General features: G+C 39.6%; 1 protein-coding gene and 1 pseudogene across 13 annotated transcripts in view; both read left to right on the top strand.

Moving 5' to 3' along the window:
- Positions 1 to 17355, top strand: part of LTBP1 (latent transforming growth factor beta binding protein 1) — a 419515-nt gene that overhangs the window by 268972 nt on the left and 133188 nt on the right. For 5 of the 12 annotated variants that reach the window (XM_082356680.1, XM_082356681.1, XM_082356683.1 and 2 more), the window contains 5 exons: positions 1975 to 2142; positions 4896 to 5120; positions 7283 to 7305; positions 11960 to 12059; positions 12880 to 12978. In XM_082356680.1, the coding sequence (XP_082212806.1) occupies positions 1975 to 2142; positions 4896 to 5120; positions 7283 to 7305; positions 11960 to 12059; positions 12880 to 12978 (615 nt within the window). The remainder of the gene's footprint in view (positions 1 to 1974; positions 2143 to 4895; positions 5121 to 7282; positions 7306 to 11959; positions 12060 to 12879; positions 12979 to 17355) is intronic. The other 7 variants (XM_082356679.1, XM_082356686.1, XM_082356684.1 and 4 more) reach the window with 3 other exon arrangements.
- On the top strand, positions 7312 to 11946 carry LOC309611843 (GA-binding protein alpha chain pseudogene; annotated as a pseudogene). Its single transcript has one exon. The product of its transcript is annotated as a GA-binding protein alpha chain pseudogene (transcript).

Genomic DNA, 17355 nt, shown 5'->3' with positions numbered 1-17355 from the left:
GAGAGGAAAAGACTCAAACTTCTCCCTTTTACCACATTTTTAGTAGTCTTGGGCAAACCTGGCCTTATTGGAGGAACTAAGGTTTGAAGCCTTAGGAAGGTCTCCTCTGCTCCACCTTCCAACTCACCTATATCCTTTTTTCGACTGTTTTCACTTTGTTGAAATTCTACCACTACAACAGTGATCAAGTCGTGTACAAATGCCCTTGAGAGGATGGAGATACCTGCTTTTATTAATAAGGCAGGCTGACGTGTATTTTGTGTCTACTCTGAACCACACTTTTAGCATATGATATTTTGAGTCTATACATTGAGCTTGTCACCTGTAAGTGAGGGAGTTATTGAGGCTCAGCCAGTGTATTAGTTAGCGTTCTCTCCAGAGAAATGGAGCCAATAGCGTGGGTGGATGAGAAGGGATTTTTAAGGAATTGGCTCACATGAATGTGGAGGTTGGCAAGCCCCAATCTGCAGGGTAGGCTGGCAGCCTGGAGGTCCTGGGAACAGCTAATGTTGCAGCCAGAGTCTGAAGGCTGTCTGCTGGCAAAATTCCTTCTTCCTCTGGGGAGATCAGTCTCTTTTTCTCCTAAGGCCTTCAGCTGCTTGGATAAGGCGCACCCACATCCTGGAGAGTCATCTGCTTGACTCAAAATCTACTAATTTAAATGTTAATCTCATGTAGAAAATACCTTCACATCAACATTCAGACCTGTCTTTGACCAGCTGTCTAGGTTCCGTGGCCCAGTCAAGTTGACACATAAACCATTGCAGCCAGTCAAAGTGACTTCCGTAGGTTATATTGCTGGCAAGTGGTAGACCCACTATGTGAGCCCAGGTCTGTCTGGCTCTAAAAACCCTTGCTCTCTTCACTGTGCTGTAGTGCTTTCATTGAATCAGGTTGTTTCTTGTAGCGGAGATGTCAGTCGTTTTGTGGGAATGAAAATTTAGCTCTGAGCGGGAAAGGAAGGTGATTTGGAAGTGCCAGGTGCTAGAGGAATTGGGTAAGGGAAAGACAAATTGGGAAAAGCTCATTCGGACGGTGATGCAGTAGAGAAGAGCTTTTGTTGACATGGGGAATGAACAGAGAGGTGACCATCAAGCTTGGTCTATTCAGCAGTGTTGACTTGGCCTGGAACTGGCTCTGCAGAACATTCTCCATGCACATTTACTCTAGAAAATGATCTTTGTGAAGGCAGGGATGTGTCTTTCTTATTCTCATATTTGCCGTATGTGCCCAGTAGCTGTTAGATTAATGAAGTCTCATCTACTAAATTTATAGAAGAAGAATCAGAATGAGAACTTAGGTATTGGATGACTGTGGGCTGATGTGCTTTTGCGATGTTTCCTGAGGGGTTGAGGATGTCATCTGTTCCTTCTCTGGTGTGCTGTCTGGCTGGACCGGGGGCCTTGTGTGGCATTGCCAGTCAGAAGCTGTCCTCTGCCTCCCATTTGCTGGTCGCTGGCCTAGGATGAGACCGGATAGGGCCCTGCAGGCTCTCACGGTCCTCCAAGCAAGAAGAGTGATAGCTGATCTGTAGTATCTACTATGTTCAGTTCCTGATTTTCCATGATACCTGGCTGTTTACCAAATTCTGCCCTAGAACTACCTCTCTTATGGCTAAATACAAGACAACAAATGAGGTAGTGATTTTGATAATTAAGTTTTATAGTTAGGTTTATTTGGGCAGGTTTATTTTGGTTGAAATTATTTGTTCTCACTCACACACACATAGTTGATTTTCAACACTTACTAAAATGGAAGAAGGGACCAGAGACAGGGACGTTTGATGTCCTGACTCTAAAACTCATTTGGTCAACTGACCCTAAATCAAGAAGGGTAGTGCCCTACATCTAGACAGATTTATTCTGAAGTATGACTTCTAATCCAAACTTTTAGGTTCATTTTACTATTATGTGAAATGTCGAACTGGTTTTTGTCGTTTCTTGGGTGACGTCAGGCCTTATCTCTCTGCTTCAGCGGATACCCCTGTGATCTCTGAGGAGAAAGGGCCCTGTTACCGACTTGTCAGTTCCGGAAGGCAGTGTATGCACCCTCTGTCTGTTCACCTCACCAAGCAACTCTGCTGTTGTAGTGTGGGCAAGGCCTGGGGCCCACACTGTGAGAAATGTCCCCTTCCAGGCACAGGTAAGACATGCCCCGCTGTGTGCTCACATTCATTCCCGGCCACACAAGCACACAGGATGATTTGGGCAGCTTGGGTTATTTGTGGTTTCTGACTTTAAAATTAGTTATTAATAATGCGATGTGTTTTTATCCCTTTTGTAAAAACCATGAACATACGAGGTTGAATCAGTGGAAAAAATTACATGCAAAGAGCTTTTCCCATTTGTGTGTAGCATTAGACTTCCTTTTGGATGTTAAGAAAAGCCATTGCGTTTTATCCCTAGCTTCTAGGGCCCTAAGTCTGATGTTTGAAAGTGTGGAGAGACCAGAAGGCCCTGTTGGACTTGCACTTTCCTGATGATTGCTCACCGCCTGCACAGCAGCTAGACCTGGTTAACTCTTTCACTCGTGTATTGAACAGGAGCCTCTCAGGTCCTGTTAAGAACATTGTGCTTGATTTCTCCAGTTGGAAATGGAGAAAATTATATTCACTATGAATATAATTGATTGAATTTATGCTATGAAGATTAATAACTCAAGGGCAGATCCTGCCCAAACTCCCATGAACCTCTGGGTGGGAGCTGAATATTAAGAAGTGATGATTCTTTATCCTTCAGTTGAGTACATAATGGCCTAATGCCCTGAAAGCATAAATTTATCTAAGTGCCTTGCTTATACCAGGGAGTCATCAACTTCTCAAGCAGGGTCAAGTAGAGTTAAAGAGAAGAGAAAGAAATATACCTGCAAATACTGGGCATGATATTATCAAAAAAGGAGTGGCCCCAGTTTCACTGGCATGGGGTAGGCATAAAAAAAGTCTACTCAGTTTCTTGTTCCATAGCGTGCTTCCCACATAGGGAAGTGTATTAACTCTCACAGGGCCACTTAATGTCTTAAGCCTATAACTTGCACTGTTGCAGACAAGTTTTAAATATAAATTTAACTATCATGAGCCACGTTTGTTGATGGCTAGGATCAGAAAGAACTGGTAAAGCAGAGAGACAGTATAATGTTGATGGTAGTTTGGTTTACTGGGTAAATTGACACATGTCCAGAAGGCCCTAGTATCCTCCTGTGGGATCTGATCCTCTCAGTATTAAAAAGTAATAATCAATTAAATTCATGATCTTGATAATTCACAGACCCACTTTAAGTTCAATTTTGATAGCTTTTGTAACCCTTACATGAAGCATACGTCAAGAAGGTAAATGTAACACTGGAAGACTTTTCCATAAAGCGCAGTAACTAAGTTTGAAAATAATATTAAAGATAAAATTTTGGCACTTAACCAGTTTTTAGATGTATGGTGATTTTCATAAGAGTAATGTTTAGTTCATTCATGCTTCAAATATTTGATAGGAAAACATTTTTGCTAGAAACATCTATTCTTCCACATGAAAACTGTATTTCATAGTTAAGCATAAAAATGAGGTTCTACCATTTAACGTGTGATCCTTAGAAAAACAAATTTTACCATGTTTTAAGGAGTATTTGGGGGTTTTATTTTTACCGAGAGCTAATTTTAGGTCCAGAACATTCAAGAGGAGATCTCTTGTTCAGTGGAAGTGAAAAGTGACTTATTTTACTTTCAGTTTTAAAAGTAGAAATAAAAACGTTGACCATGAGCTCCTTGGTGTCTGCATTTGGTAACTTGCCTCCAGCGCTGACACCAGAGGGCTTAGGTGGATTGTTCCTCCTCGGGCCACACACTGCCTTGCCGCTCTTGTCTTTCCCCTTGACTCATTCCTGGCGATTATGCGATGGAGGCTAGCAAATCACAGGTCCCCAGTCAACCTTTTTTTTTTCTTTTTTTAAAGCATACGAAACCACCTTCCTGGCGGGAATAGCAGTTCCGGGGCATAGAATATTTCCTAGCCCTCAGGATAATTCGACCAGTTGGTCATGGTCAGGCTTTTGCTCATTTGTCATCCCTCTCCTTGGAAATACCTACATTCTAACTTGGCGTGTCCTTTTTTCCTTTATTTCTACCCGTCATCTCTTTAGCATGTGTATTTCGCTGGATTCCTTTGCACCATCCTGAGAATCTCTCTTCAAAGCCACTTGCCCTGTTTCAATCCTTCTTAACCAGCCTCCCCATATCAGCTGATAATCTCCATCCTGGCTGAGTCCTTTGGTTTCTTCAACTGGAAACCAATTAGGATGATTTCAGCACCTCATTTCCTTCAATAGTGATTTCTTTTTCTTTTTTTTTAACCTTCTTGCTAGTCATTTAACTTAGATGTTACTGAGTTCCTGGTTCATAACTAGTGAAATTAGACCAAAGCAAGAGGGAACAGTCTGATTTCTGCTGATATTACACTCCCCCTGAGATATATATAATATATATAGTATGTTCTGTACCTAAAAATCTAATGTATTACATATATTTTATGTGTGTAATACATGATGTGATATAGAATATTAAATAGAAAATATGATATGTATGCTATCTCCTAATTTGTAGCTGACATATGTAATATATATAAAATATGTGCTCTCCAAATGCTATATATGCTATATATATATATAAAATTCTGATTGGGTAGGATAAGGAATTAACAGATGGAGAAATGTTTAGTAAAAGAAAGGGTTGGGTTTTTTCTGTAAATATGCAAGTTTGACAGAAATTCAAGCATTTTGCATCTGTTTTTGAAGTTTTTAAATGTAACTATATTAGTGATGATTTATTAAGAGATATTCATCATGCTGTTTTCCTCTGTATAAGTTTGCACTTTTAGATTTTTAAAAGGAATATTTTCCCATCCCAAATCTAGCTGCTTTTAAGGAAATCTGTCCTGGTGGAATGGGTTATACGGTATCTGGCGTTCATAGACGCAGGCCAATCCATCACCATGTAGGTAAAGGACCTGTATTTGTCAAGCCAAAGAACACTCAACCTGTTGCTAAAAGTACTCCTCCACCTCTCCCAGCCAAGGAAGAGCCAGTGGAGGCCCTGACCTTCTCCCGGGAACAGGGGCCAGGAGCGGCGGAGCCAGAAGGTAAGAGTGGAAATGGATCGCGGACCTAGCCATCTGTCTGTGGGTCTTTGCTTTGGTTTCCCCGCTTATAACCTCTAGAACAGGGGTTTTCAGCCTCGGCACTATTGACGATTTGGGGTGGATAGTTCATTGATGTGAGGGGCTGCTCTGTACATTGTAGTATGTTTAGCAACATCCCTGGCCTCTAACCTCTAGAAGCCAGTAGCACCCTCCCCCTCCCAGTTGCTACAACCAAAAAGGTGTCCAAGTATCACTAAGTGTCCCCTGAGGGCAGAATTACCCCTGGTTGAGAACCACTGCTGCAGAGTAGTATGTACCTAGCAGGTGGCAGTATTCCATGGTCATCTCAGAACATGGTCTTGTGTTTGGGAGCTACTTTTTCTTGGTGTTTATTCCTGGAGAGTGATTCACATTTTTCAGGGAGTAGCCTGAATTCATTTCTGTGTCTACAGGGCCATTTAATAAATATGTATTTACTTTAAGAAATGGAATCCATAGACTTAAAAAAGTTAAAGCGTCAACTGAGCATCCATGAAATAGAGTCTCACAGGCAGTCAGGGATAAGGGGAAGCAAAATGAAGAAAGACAGGATCAATGAAAGAGATCTTGGAGATCACCTAGTGAAGTCTTTTAATTTACATTTTGAGAAACCAAGACTTAGAGCAACTGACTTGCCGATGTCATACAAAGAGTACGTGATATGACCAAGGAGCACATTTTTCCGAGGAAGTGCTTAAGGCCGCCTACTCCAGAGGGAGACTAGAGACAATGGGCTTTGACTCTCTGGTTCGGAAAGAGGGATTATCTATCTCCATCTCTCCATAAAAACCAGCATGTCCAATACTTTGAATATCTTTGTCACCACAAAAGTGCTCACCCCAGATGGGAGGAACAAAAATCTTAGCTTTGTGTGGAATAGGTATTGGCTTTAATAAAGCTCCTGTTGGCCTTTCACACTTGATTCTTAGGTCAGAATTCAAGGTGTCCATTTATGGGTTTTGTGAGGAGAGAAGGTGCCCAGGTTAGTGAGGCGCTGGGAGCTTGGCAAGGAAGAGAGGTCTCTTTTCAGGGCTCTGAACCTCTGTGTGTTCTAGCCTATTTTATTCCCCTCTCTCACTTGCTGCATTTCTCCTTGGTTAGGCAGACGAGGTAGGACCTCACCTAGAATTGACAGTGCTGGCCAGTTTGCTCCTGTGCACTTGGCCAGATGTTTGCACCTCCTCTGCCTTGGCACAAGCAGGAGGAAATGGGCTGTGGTCCAGATTCTTCCTCGAGTTTCTTGGTGGTGGGTTAGACAGGATAGAAGGTTAATTGACTTTTTCTAACCACACGAACATTGCAGCAGTGGTAACAATCTGGTGCCCTGATTGGTTTTACAAGTTAATGCATCTACCTTTATACTAATGTTTATAGAGACGTTGACTCATGAGAAAAATCCCTGTGATTATTGATCTAAGGCTTAAGGACTAATTCTACATACTGATTTTTGAAAAGTGCTTCAAAATAGAAAGGCATAATCACTCCCGCCACCACCCTATAATAATGTCGATGATGGTGTAATCTGTGATTTGTTCAACATACTGATGCTAATCTCTCATTGGATCTTGCTGGCTTGTGATTTTTTTCATGATCTTGTTAGCATATCTTCCTGAAAATGCTCACAGGGCTTCATTAAAGATCACTATGCACTAAGAATGCAGTACCTTTTCTTTGGTCTCTTATTGAAATAGGGCGTTCTTTTTTAACAGTGACATCAGAAAGCATTTCAAACATTATTTATTATGTTAAGGATAAGTATAATGAATATGTTTGTTTTCCAAGGTGTGGGAAGTTCTACAAAATTGAGATTAGGCATGAAACAATGTACCAGGAAGTGTTGCCTCCTTTAACTTTTTTAGTTAGCAAGTGAGTTGGAAAGAACTTCATCACATCTGCTACCTGATCTCCTATAATTGAGGAATGACATAGCACAGATACTTTTCCCCTGTCAGTCGTGTAAAATTCTCCAAAATGGTAGATGACCATAATTCTGCATTTGATTTAGTTTGATTCTTAATCCTGTTGGAGACATACTGAACTTTTGTTGCTTTTTAGAAAATGAAATATTATGTAGTGGACTGTCTTAAATTGTACTAATGTCCTTCTTTCTTTTTTGATTTTAGTGGCAACTGTACCTCCTGAGAAGGTAATTTATTCATTGTTTGCAAGTCGTCTTTTGTTACCTTCAAAATGACTTTCTTCTAGATTATGTGTGATTTTTTAAGACTTAAATACAGTAACATGTCTATTATGCATTATTTGGTTTAAGGAAATATAGCATTCATTCATTCAATAAATATTTATTGAGCACCTACTGTATAACTGGTACTACTCTGAATGTTAGGAAAACAGTAGAGAACAAATCAGACAAAACTCCTTGTTCTCATGGAACTTAAATCTAGGGAGAAGAAAACGATAGGACTAATGGGAATCAGGGGCTTAAATGAAATTCAAGGAGTCAGTTCATGGCCTGGACCATCTATGGAAAGAAAGGTTCTGACATGTTTATGTAATTATGTATTCTCAGAGTGCATATATATACTGAGTGATGTACTTCTTAATTCAACTAATACTTGACGTGCGTGTTTGAGTTAAATTGGAGTAGGAGCAGAGCTTACCCTTGAAGTTTATAATCAAATGCTGGCACATTGCTTCTTTAAAATTTTAGAGAAATTTTAATCTATCTTTTTTTGGCACCAGAAAAAGGCTATGAATTGTGAGATTTATCAGTAGAAAATACTGGCATTTGCTGGAGCTCTGTCCTATTTATGTAATATTGTTCTTTGTCTGAATATTTCTTTATTGGTAACATGAAAATTAGGTAATTATTAAATGTTTTTACATTTGTGTAGTGTTCATTCAGTTGGCAAGAATGCAGTAATTATTAGGATTTAGATGGGGCATATACATATGTGAATTATTATAAATAGTTTTTTAAATCTTTAGCTTATAAATAGGGGGCTAAAATAACATAAGTGTTAAAAGTGCTGAAAGAATACAGAAAAAAGGAACGATTTTAGACTGATAGCATCCAATAAGGAAAAATGTTACATTATATTGACCCCAAAAGAAGTACAACAGATATGCATATTTTACATGCATATTTGCAGCTCTTGGGTAGCATTTCCAAAGATCAGTGATGTACAGTAGTTTGCAGTTTTGTTGATTTTGAATTTCATTCTGGTTGATGAGTGGGAGGAATCCTTTAGCCCATGAGTGGGCCAGCCAGCTCCCTGACAACCTCATCTTATCTGATTTTGTTCTCCTCTGTTTATGATTGAGTTTATGGTAACTCTCATAAAGGATCTGAAACAGGGCCTGAGAATTTGCTTGTGTACTTTTCCTGCAGTTTATTTGGAGAGGAGGCAGTGGGGAAAATGCAACCATAGGCTTTGCTGTCTTGACTTTTTGCAGAGGTCTCACGATATTAAAGATTGATGAAGAGAAAGCAGGGTGGTCCCTTGATGGGAAATTACGTGCGCATAGGTGCAGTGGAGGGAGGGGACAGCAAGAGGTCAGTTAGGGGAGCAGGAGAGACTCTGTTAGAAAGAGAACTTGGTGGGGGGGACACTGCTTTGGAAGGCTTGGAACACCAAATTGCAGTTGCGGTCGATGGGGAAATACCCTCCTCCTCAACTGGACCGTACATGTCTAAGTGGAGAAGTGACATTGGTTAGGAAGTAGGAAGTCGGCCGCCCCATGCTGCTGGGGGCGGGGAGTCAGGGGGCAGGTGTGGAATTCTGTCTGTAAGCTGCGGGAGTGGACTAACATCTGGTTATGGTCTGCTCCTTGCTGGCATTGACCATGGGCTGCAGGGGGTGGGGTGCAATTGAGACTGACTGGGGTCACCTTTTAATAGGTAATAGAAAAGCTAGTCTGTATTCTTAAGAAGAGGGGGAGACTCACCGGACAGGAAGCGTCTCGGAGACAGTCGGCGACCGGACGGCTCTAGGTGAGACAGAAGCCAAACAGGAGGAGGAAGTGGAGGGGTCAGCTTTTGAAATACTTCAATCATGACGAAAAGAGAAGCAGAGGAGCTGATAGAAATTGGGATTGATGGAACAGAGAAACCAGAGTGCACAGAAGAAAGCATTGTTGAGCAAACCTACACTCCAGCCGAATGTGTAAGCCAGGCCATAGACATCAATGAGCCAATAGGCAATTTAAAGAAACTACTAGAACCAAGACTGCAGTGTTCTTTGGATGCTCATGAAATTTGCCTGCAAGATATACAGCTGGATCCAGAACGAAGTTTATTTGACCAAGGAGTAAAGACAGATGGACCTGTACAGCTAATTTCTTACCAAGGAATTGAACCAAAGCTAAACATCCTGGAAATTGTTAAACCTGCGGAAACAGTTGAAGTAGTTATTGATCCAGATGCCCACCATGCCAAAGCAGAAGCACATCTTGTTGAGGAAGCTCAAGTGATAACTCTTGATGGCACAAAACACATTACAACCATTTCAGATGAAACCTCAGAACAAGTGACGAGATGGGCTGCTGCTCTGGAAGGTTATAGGAAAGAGCAAGAACGTCTTGGGATACCCTGTGATCCCATACAGTGGTCCACAGACCAAGTCCTGCATTGGGTGGTTTGGGTAATGAAGGAATTCAGCATAACCGATATAGACCTCACTATGCTGAATATTTCTGGAAGAGAACTCTGTAGTCTCAACCAAGAAGATTTTTTTCAGCGGGTTCCTCGGGAGAAATTCTCTGGAGTCATCTGGAACTTCTTCGAAAATATGTGTTGGCAAGCCAAGAACAACAGATGAATGAGATAGTTACAATTGATCAACCTGTGCAAATTATTCCCGCATCAGTGCAGTCTGCTACACCAACAGCCATTACAGCTATAAATAGTAGTGCAAAGGCAGCTAAAGTACAAAGAGCTCCAAGGATTTCAGGAGAAGATAGAAGTTCACCTGGGAACAGAACAGGAAACAACGGCCAAATCCGACTGTGGCAGTTTTTGCTAGACCTTCTTACTGACAAGGATGCTCGAGACTGCATTTCTTGGGTTGGTGATGAAGGAGAATTTAAGCTAAATCAGCCCGAACTGGTTGCACAAAAATGGGGACAACGTAAAAATAACCCTACAACGAACTATGAGAAACTTAGTCGTGCATTAAGGTATTATTATGATGGGGACATGATTTGTAAAGTTCAAAGCAAGAGATTTGTATACAAGTTTGTCTGTGACTTGAAGACTCTTATTGGATACAGTGCAGCAGAGTTGAACTGTTTGGTCACAGAATGTGAACAGAAGAAACTTGCAAAGATGCAACTCCATGGAAATGCCCAGCCAGTCATAGCAGTAGCCCTGGCTACTGCGTCTCTGCAAACAGAAAAGAATAATTGAGCCCAGGACCTTTTGGGAGTCCAAGGTCTTTCTTAAATGTTAGAGCAAGTATTGTTCTTACCTTTATTACTGAATTTGAATCTTCTTTTATTTCTAGACTGTACAATCTGGTGCATGATTTTTTTATAAATATTTCATACTCTTGTGAGAAAAAAAAGAAGAGGGGGAAATGTGGGAAAAAGTAATAAGTGCTCAATGTTTCTAGAAGATGCATCACAGCAGGATTAACTGAGATGGGGAGAAAGAGGAAGCTTGGGAGGTCGATTAGATGACCACAGGAAACTGAGAATGAGAGTGAGTGCACACGAGGGTAATGGGGGCTATGGATGTGGAAAAAGATGAACAAATATAAGGAATAGTGGAAATGGTCAGGGCTTGGAATGAGGAATGAAAGAGGGGGTACTAAAAAAGTGACTTTAAACCTGGACAGATTAATGACTGGCGTTAACAGAAATGAAGAAGGTGGAATCAGAGCCTGGATGCTTTGGGGAAGGAGTGGGTTTGAGGAATTTGTGGAATATCTAAATGGAATTACCATATAAGCACTCATGCCTACACAATTGGTTCTTTGATGACATACTCAGGCAGGATATCTGTTTTATCAAAAGCAGAAAAGGTGGTAAGGTAAAAGGGAAACAGAGGCCAGGGGAGTGAGCCTTCTGGAAGATGACAGTGATTAAAGCAAGGAGTGCTTTAATCAGGAGTGGTGAGCACTCTGGGCCCGCAGTGCTGTGAGTGAGGTCTCAAACCCTTACCTAGCCCGATTGTTCAGTCTGCAGGAGCCCTAAGGAGCTGTAACTGGAAACTGAGCCCTGGGTGCCAGTCTGTTTCTTTGCTTCTGGTCCAGAGGACAGGAGTGGTCAACAGGGTGTGTGAGGTGCTCCTCCAAGTCCCTATTTTTCTGTTGCTGTTTGACTACCAGTATTCTGAGAGGTGGAGGTGTAGAGTTACTGTAATGACTGACTGGCTTACTGTATTTTAATGTATTGTGTGTTCTTTGTTATGGCACGCCTGTATCCATTACCTAATCTGCGAAGTGTGGCTGGTCATTTCATTTGGGCAGAAGCCACATGTGAATGAGGCAATGGTGGAGTTCTCCTCTGGGGTCAGTTTTGCCTTGTTCCAGACCAAACATGGGCCCCTGAGCCAAGGCATTTGTTTAAAATGTCTGAAGAGACCTTTTGCTTTGGGCCCCCGGGAAATGGGTGAGGGTGTGTGCACATGTCAGCACTGCTGGGAAAACTCAAGGGCTTAGTATAGTAGCAGCACAGCAATGGTTCATTTTTTTAAATTTCAAGCAATTGCACAAGTTTTTGTGTACCTGTGATATTTGTTGCCTTCCTAAGAGTAAAATTTATAAAAATAGTAATATGTGGAAACTAAAAATTCCTACTTTCTGTTTTCTTCTTTTTCTCTTTTTAATACAACCATCTAGGAAATACCTTCATTGGATCAAGAGAAAACCAAACTTGAGCCTAGTCAACCCCAGCTCTCTCCAGGCATTTCCACTATTCATCTGCATCCGCAGTTTCCAGGTAGCCTGTGTTGATTTGTGCTGTTTGTAAGAGTACTCTGAATAAAAGAGTAAGATGAGGATTTTTGTGTGTCTTTGGTTTTAAAGTTTTAATCAGGAGAGTTCCTAAGTGAAGTAAAATGTGAAATACACTTATGTATATTAATATACTCATATAATGTTAGTGTAAGTATGGTACAGTCAATCCTTCTTTATCCATGGTTTCACTTTCTGTGGTCAGCTGCAGCCCAAAAATATTAAATGGAAAATTCCAGAAGTAAACAATCATACATTTTAAATTGTGCATTGTTCTGAGTAGCATGATGAAATCTTGCGCCGTCCTGCTCCATCCTGCCTGGGACGTGAATCATCCCTTTGTCCAGTATCCATGCTCTATATGCTTCCTGCCCGTTAGTATAGGAAAAAACATAGTATATGTAGGGTTTGGTACTCTCTGCGGTTTCAGACATCCACTGGGGAGGTCTTAGAACATATCCCCCGCGGATAAGGGGAGACTACTATATTATAAGTATTATAATGATAAAATTTTTTCACTATTTTCTGTGGTCAGGAGTAGTATATATTATTAGAACATTATTGAGGTTCATCATTTGATGAAGGGTCATTTTTCTTGGCTTCCAAATTGCTCTCAGATATTCTTGCTAAATGTTGAAACCAGGCCTACAGGCTAATACCATGAGCTTTAGGGACCCATAGCTGTTCCTGTATCCAAGAATTACTGTGGTATGTTGTTAGATTAAATTATGCTTGCATTTTGAAATGGGATCTCAATGCACATAATAGCCTTTAATTTTCATTTTATTCCCTCCTTCCTCGTATAGTAGTGATTGAAAAAACATCACCTCCTGTGCCTGTGGAAGTAGCTCCTGAAGCTTCAACATCAAGCGCCAGCCAAGTCATTGCACCTACTCAAGTAACAGGTAGGTGCAGTATTGATGTCACAGAGCCTGTGGAGGAGACGTGGACATGAACTTCATTTTAAATGTAGTGTCAAAACTGTATCACATGTATCACAAGATTGCTCATGGCAGAGTTAGTCATAAGAGCAAATATTTGGAAATAATCTAAATATTGTTTAAAGGAAGAATATGTTTAAACAAGTTATGGTACATATGCAGTGGAATATCACATAGCTATAAATGTTTTAAAGTATTCAATGTTGTGAGGAGATGCTTATGGCAAAATATTAAGAAATATAGAACACAGTGATTCCAATTTTATTTTTTAATGTTTACAAACAGAAAAAGTTCATCACAGTGTTTAACCATCCCCAGTTGATAGGATCATGGATAACATTTATGCTCTCCAATATATTTTTATATATTTTAAAATTCTTTATAATAAACATATTTTAATCATTCGTGACAGATTATAAAGATTTATCATAATTTGTAACCAACAGCCTAAAAGTTAATATCCTTAATGTATAGTGAGGTCTTATACATCAGCAATAAAAATGCTGATAGAAAAATGGAAATAATGTAATCAGGTAATTCACAGATAACATACCAAGAAACATATATGTAATAGGAAATTTCAACTTTACGAGTAGTCAAAGAAATGCAAATTAAAATGAGAATTCTTTATTCTTAACAAATTAGTATTTAATTTTTACTAGAGTGAAATTGAGGCTCTCACACATTGCTGAAAGGAATGTAAACTAGTTCAACTTTTCTGGAAAGCACAAACTGGCAATATGTGTCAAGAACTTTAAAAATCTTCAAGACTTTTAAGTCAGTATCCCATATTAAAATAACTAGTATAAGGAAATAACGTCCCCCCAAACTGTTGTAATGGTTTATATAAATGGACACTTACCACAGCACCATGTATAATAGAGAAATAGAAAAAAAAAACCTAAGTATTTAACTATAGGGAAATAGATAATTATATCTACATTGAAACAGTATGCTACCATCAAATACTACAGTATTTTTGAAGAATTTTTGTTAAAATCTCTCAGAAAATGGTCACAAGATATTGTTAAATACAAGATGAAGTATATAAAAATGAAGGATACAGTGTATTAAACCATATACATATAGCTGATTCACTTTGCTGTACAGCAGAAACTAACACAACATTGTAGAGCAGCTATACTCCAATAAAAATTTAAAAACAAACAAAAAAACACAAGGATTTACTGTACAGCCCAGGGAACTATAGTCAATATCTTGTAATAACCTATAATGGAAAAGAATCTGAAGGAGAATATAAATATAAAAAAAAAAGACATACATACATTGAGAAAATGCTAGAAGAAAATACACCAGATATTAGCAGTGATTATTTTTTGTAGTGGGGTCTGAGAGGTTCGGATGTTGTTTCATTTTAGAATTTTTTGTGTATTCCACATATTCTTGTGTGGAAATATAGTATTATAATCAGAGAAAATATCACTAAAATGTATCACAGCAGCTTAAGTTCCTGATGTCATTGCAGGATGAGGCTGGCAATGAGGTTGGCAGAAGCTAATAGAGGAGTTTGCAGCCTCCCTTAGAATTTCACCTCTTCAGAAACATGACATGCATCATTTCCAATAGAAATGTGCTTGGTTAGATGTGTTAATTAGTGGGATTGTGGTGATCATTTCACAATGTATACATATTAAAATATCAAGTTGTACACCTTAAATACATACAGCTTTTATATGTTTTAAAAAACCAAAAACTTTTAGCCATTTTCTCAAAATTGTGGATGTAATTTCTCTTAGATACTTGAACTGATACAGCAGACTAGAAAGTGTTTTTAAAAAGCACCCCGGCCCCAAGGTGCAATGCAGTTGACTAAATAGTGCAGAGTCGCATCATGGACCCAGCAGTGTGTTTTCACTTACTTCAGGGATACCCTCAAGGCGCAGCTGCACCCAGAGCCATGGTCTTCCCACGTGAATGCAGGGCAACTGCTCTTTGGTTTTACTATAAATACCGAGTAAAGTGTTATAGAAATGTTAGCTATTCTAAGTATTTCTAGTGATACAGTGAAATGCTAGTGATTTTTTTTTTAAATGGCTGTGGCTAAAATTGTTATTCTCTGTTCTGAAGTCACATGTATGTCTACCCACTTTATTAATCCCATCTATGAGAGGCTCTGCTATGCAGTGCAAGGCATACAAACATGTAATATACCGTCTTGGTCAGCGAGGATCTTCTCATTGTTTTTACCAGCGTTAAAAAGAAAAATTGCAGTCTGTCAGTGCAAAAGTTCTTTCAAGTACTCTGTTTCCATTTTCCAATGTGAAGGCATACTTTTGTGCCTTTTTAACAATGGCTGACTTCAACCATCAGACTTCTTGCAAACTAGCTTTGTAGAGGTTAAGTTTGGCTAGATAAAGGTAGTTTCATCATTTAAATGCAGGCCTGTGAGGAATAATAAATTGCAGTTACTCAGCTTCAACTGAACTGTGGAGCTGATTGAAAAAAATGAAAGTAGCTGTGCTATATGAAGTTGTTAGAAGACAGCTTAATTTGAGTTTGGCAGAGATACAGGGCTAACATCTGCTATCACATGTTTGAAGCACAAATATTTCCTTCCAGGAAACAAGTGACATTGAAATTTTATTTTCATGCAGCATTTGTAGGTGCTCCGACTTCATATAGTAAAAGAATCTTTCTAAAACAATCCATGGGGAGAACATTGTAAATAGTCTTTGAATTTAAATGGCTTGCAATTTTTGGAGCCATACTATATGATCTGTAATCTACACTAGAACAAGAGGACTGTTTTGTATCAAATTTAATTGAAATCAAAATATAGATGTTCCCATTGGTTTTGATAAGAGAGCCAAACATGTAGATTGAAGGAGCAATCTGATCATTTCTCTCTGAAACATTAGGCAGTGTTTTTTTTGTTTTGTGTTGTTTTGTTTTCCCCTAGAACACAAAGGAGGTAGATGTTTGTCACTCTTAGTTTCATCCATAAATTGAAGAAAGGAATAGAATAATAAGTAGGTGTCTAAAATAAACAAAATAAGCTCCACATTGCTCAACGATGATATCTTTATGATGGTGAGACTGGAAGTAGCCTTTGCAGATTTCATCAGACTCACTTTGACTTGCAATAATTATAAAGTGAGCCACATATTTGCAGGGAATAAGTGTGATACTTTCCACTCTCAGCAGCTCAATTGGTGGTTTGCAGTATTATTGGCATACTGTTTCCAAATAAACGATACATTTCAGCATATAAATTCTTGATTTAGCATAGTATCTTAATAGCTCAAGGATAGGTTGGAAAATCAGACCTTTATTTCTCTGGCGAGTATTTACAAAGTGGAAACATCTGCTTCAGTTGTTGTGGGACAGCTTATGCTCTTTGTGGGGCAGTTAGGAAGCCAGGGCATTTCTGTAAACCTTTCCATGAGTTGACATTTGATGCCTTCCTCCAGCTCTTCCTAAACTTTCTCCATGGCCCTTGCAGACCAGCCAGAAATTATTCCTTGACTTTCATGACTGCTTTATGTAAACCTTTGTAATCATCATGGCCCAAACATTATAACAACTATTTTGCTCATTGGATCTTTTCCAGAACGCAGAAATGACCACTTTATAAAAACGTTTGTCCCTGAAGCATATTACCAGTATCATGACAGCCTCAATAAACTGTGTACGCTAATGGAAGGTGAACTTTTTTCCATGTTAAATCATCATGCTTTAATATTTCCAGCTTTGTTTATTTATTTATTTTGAGTAATCACATGATGAGGAAAAAAGCTAAAGGTCAGCATACTCATTTTCATATTTTGTCAACAGCTCTCTTTTTCATTTAATTCTTAAAAATAAAGACACCAAACTCTTAAATCCACCACTGGCCTTTTTGCCGGGATAAATAGAGCATTTGGTTTTCCACTGGCTTTTGGTCATGGCTCTTTTTCCAAATTCTAAATGGGCTCCCGGGAAAGAAACAGTAAGGTCCTTGGCCCAGTGCAGGTGAAGCTGTTTCAGGGGCCACATGTAGTAGGAAAGCATAGGGCGGTCCTGCAAACCCGGGGAAATGTGATGGGTGTAATGAAGGAGGACACCTGGAAGAGTCCAGTGGGAGCAGTCTCTTGATCTCTGGGAAACCAAACATGCGGTAGAAGAGAAGACATTATCATTAACCAGAGTGCCCGGGAGACCAGTAATTAGTGCTTCCTGTGCGAGGCTTTGCCATATTCCCGGTGCTTGTGTTGACGCTATCAGCACGTACAGAGAAATGTATGTTTTGACCTGTACTGATCCTTTCCATGGGAACAGGCTCACAAGCCTATGTGTGAGTGACCTCTTAGAAAAACGTAAAGCATAATGTCTGTGCCCCGC

The sequence above is a fragment of the Balaenoptera borealis genome (genome assembly GCF_965194805.1).
Source record: "Balaenoptera borealis genome assembly, chromosome: 15".
In the NCBI taxonomy this organism is placed as follows: domain Eukaryota; kingdom Metazoa; phylum Chordata; class Mammalia; order Artiodactyla; family Balaenopteridae; genus Balaenoptera; species Balaenoptera borealis.
Note: the sequence above shows the minus strand (reverse complement) of the source record. Positions and strands in the feature narration are given on the sequence as shown.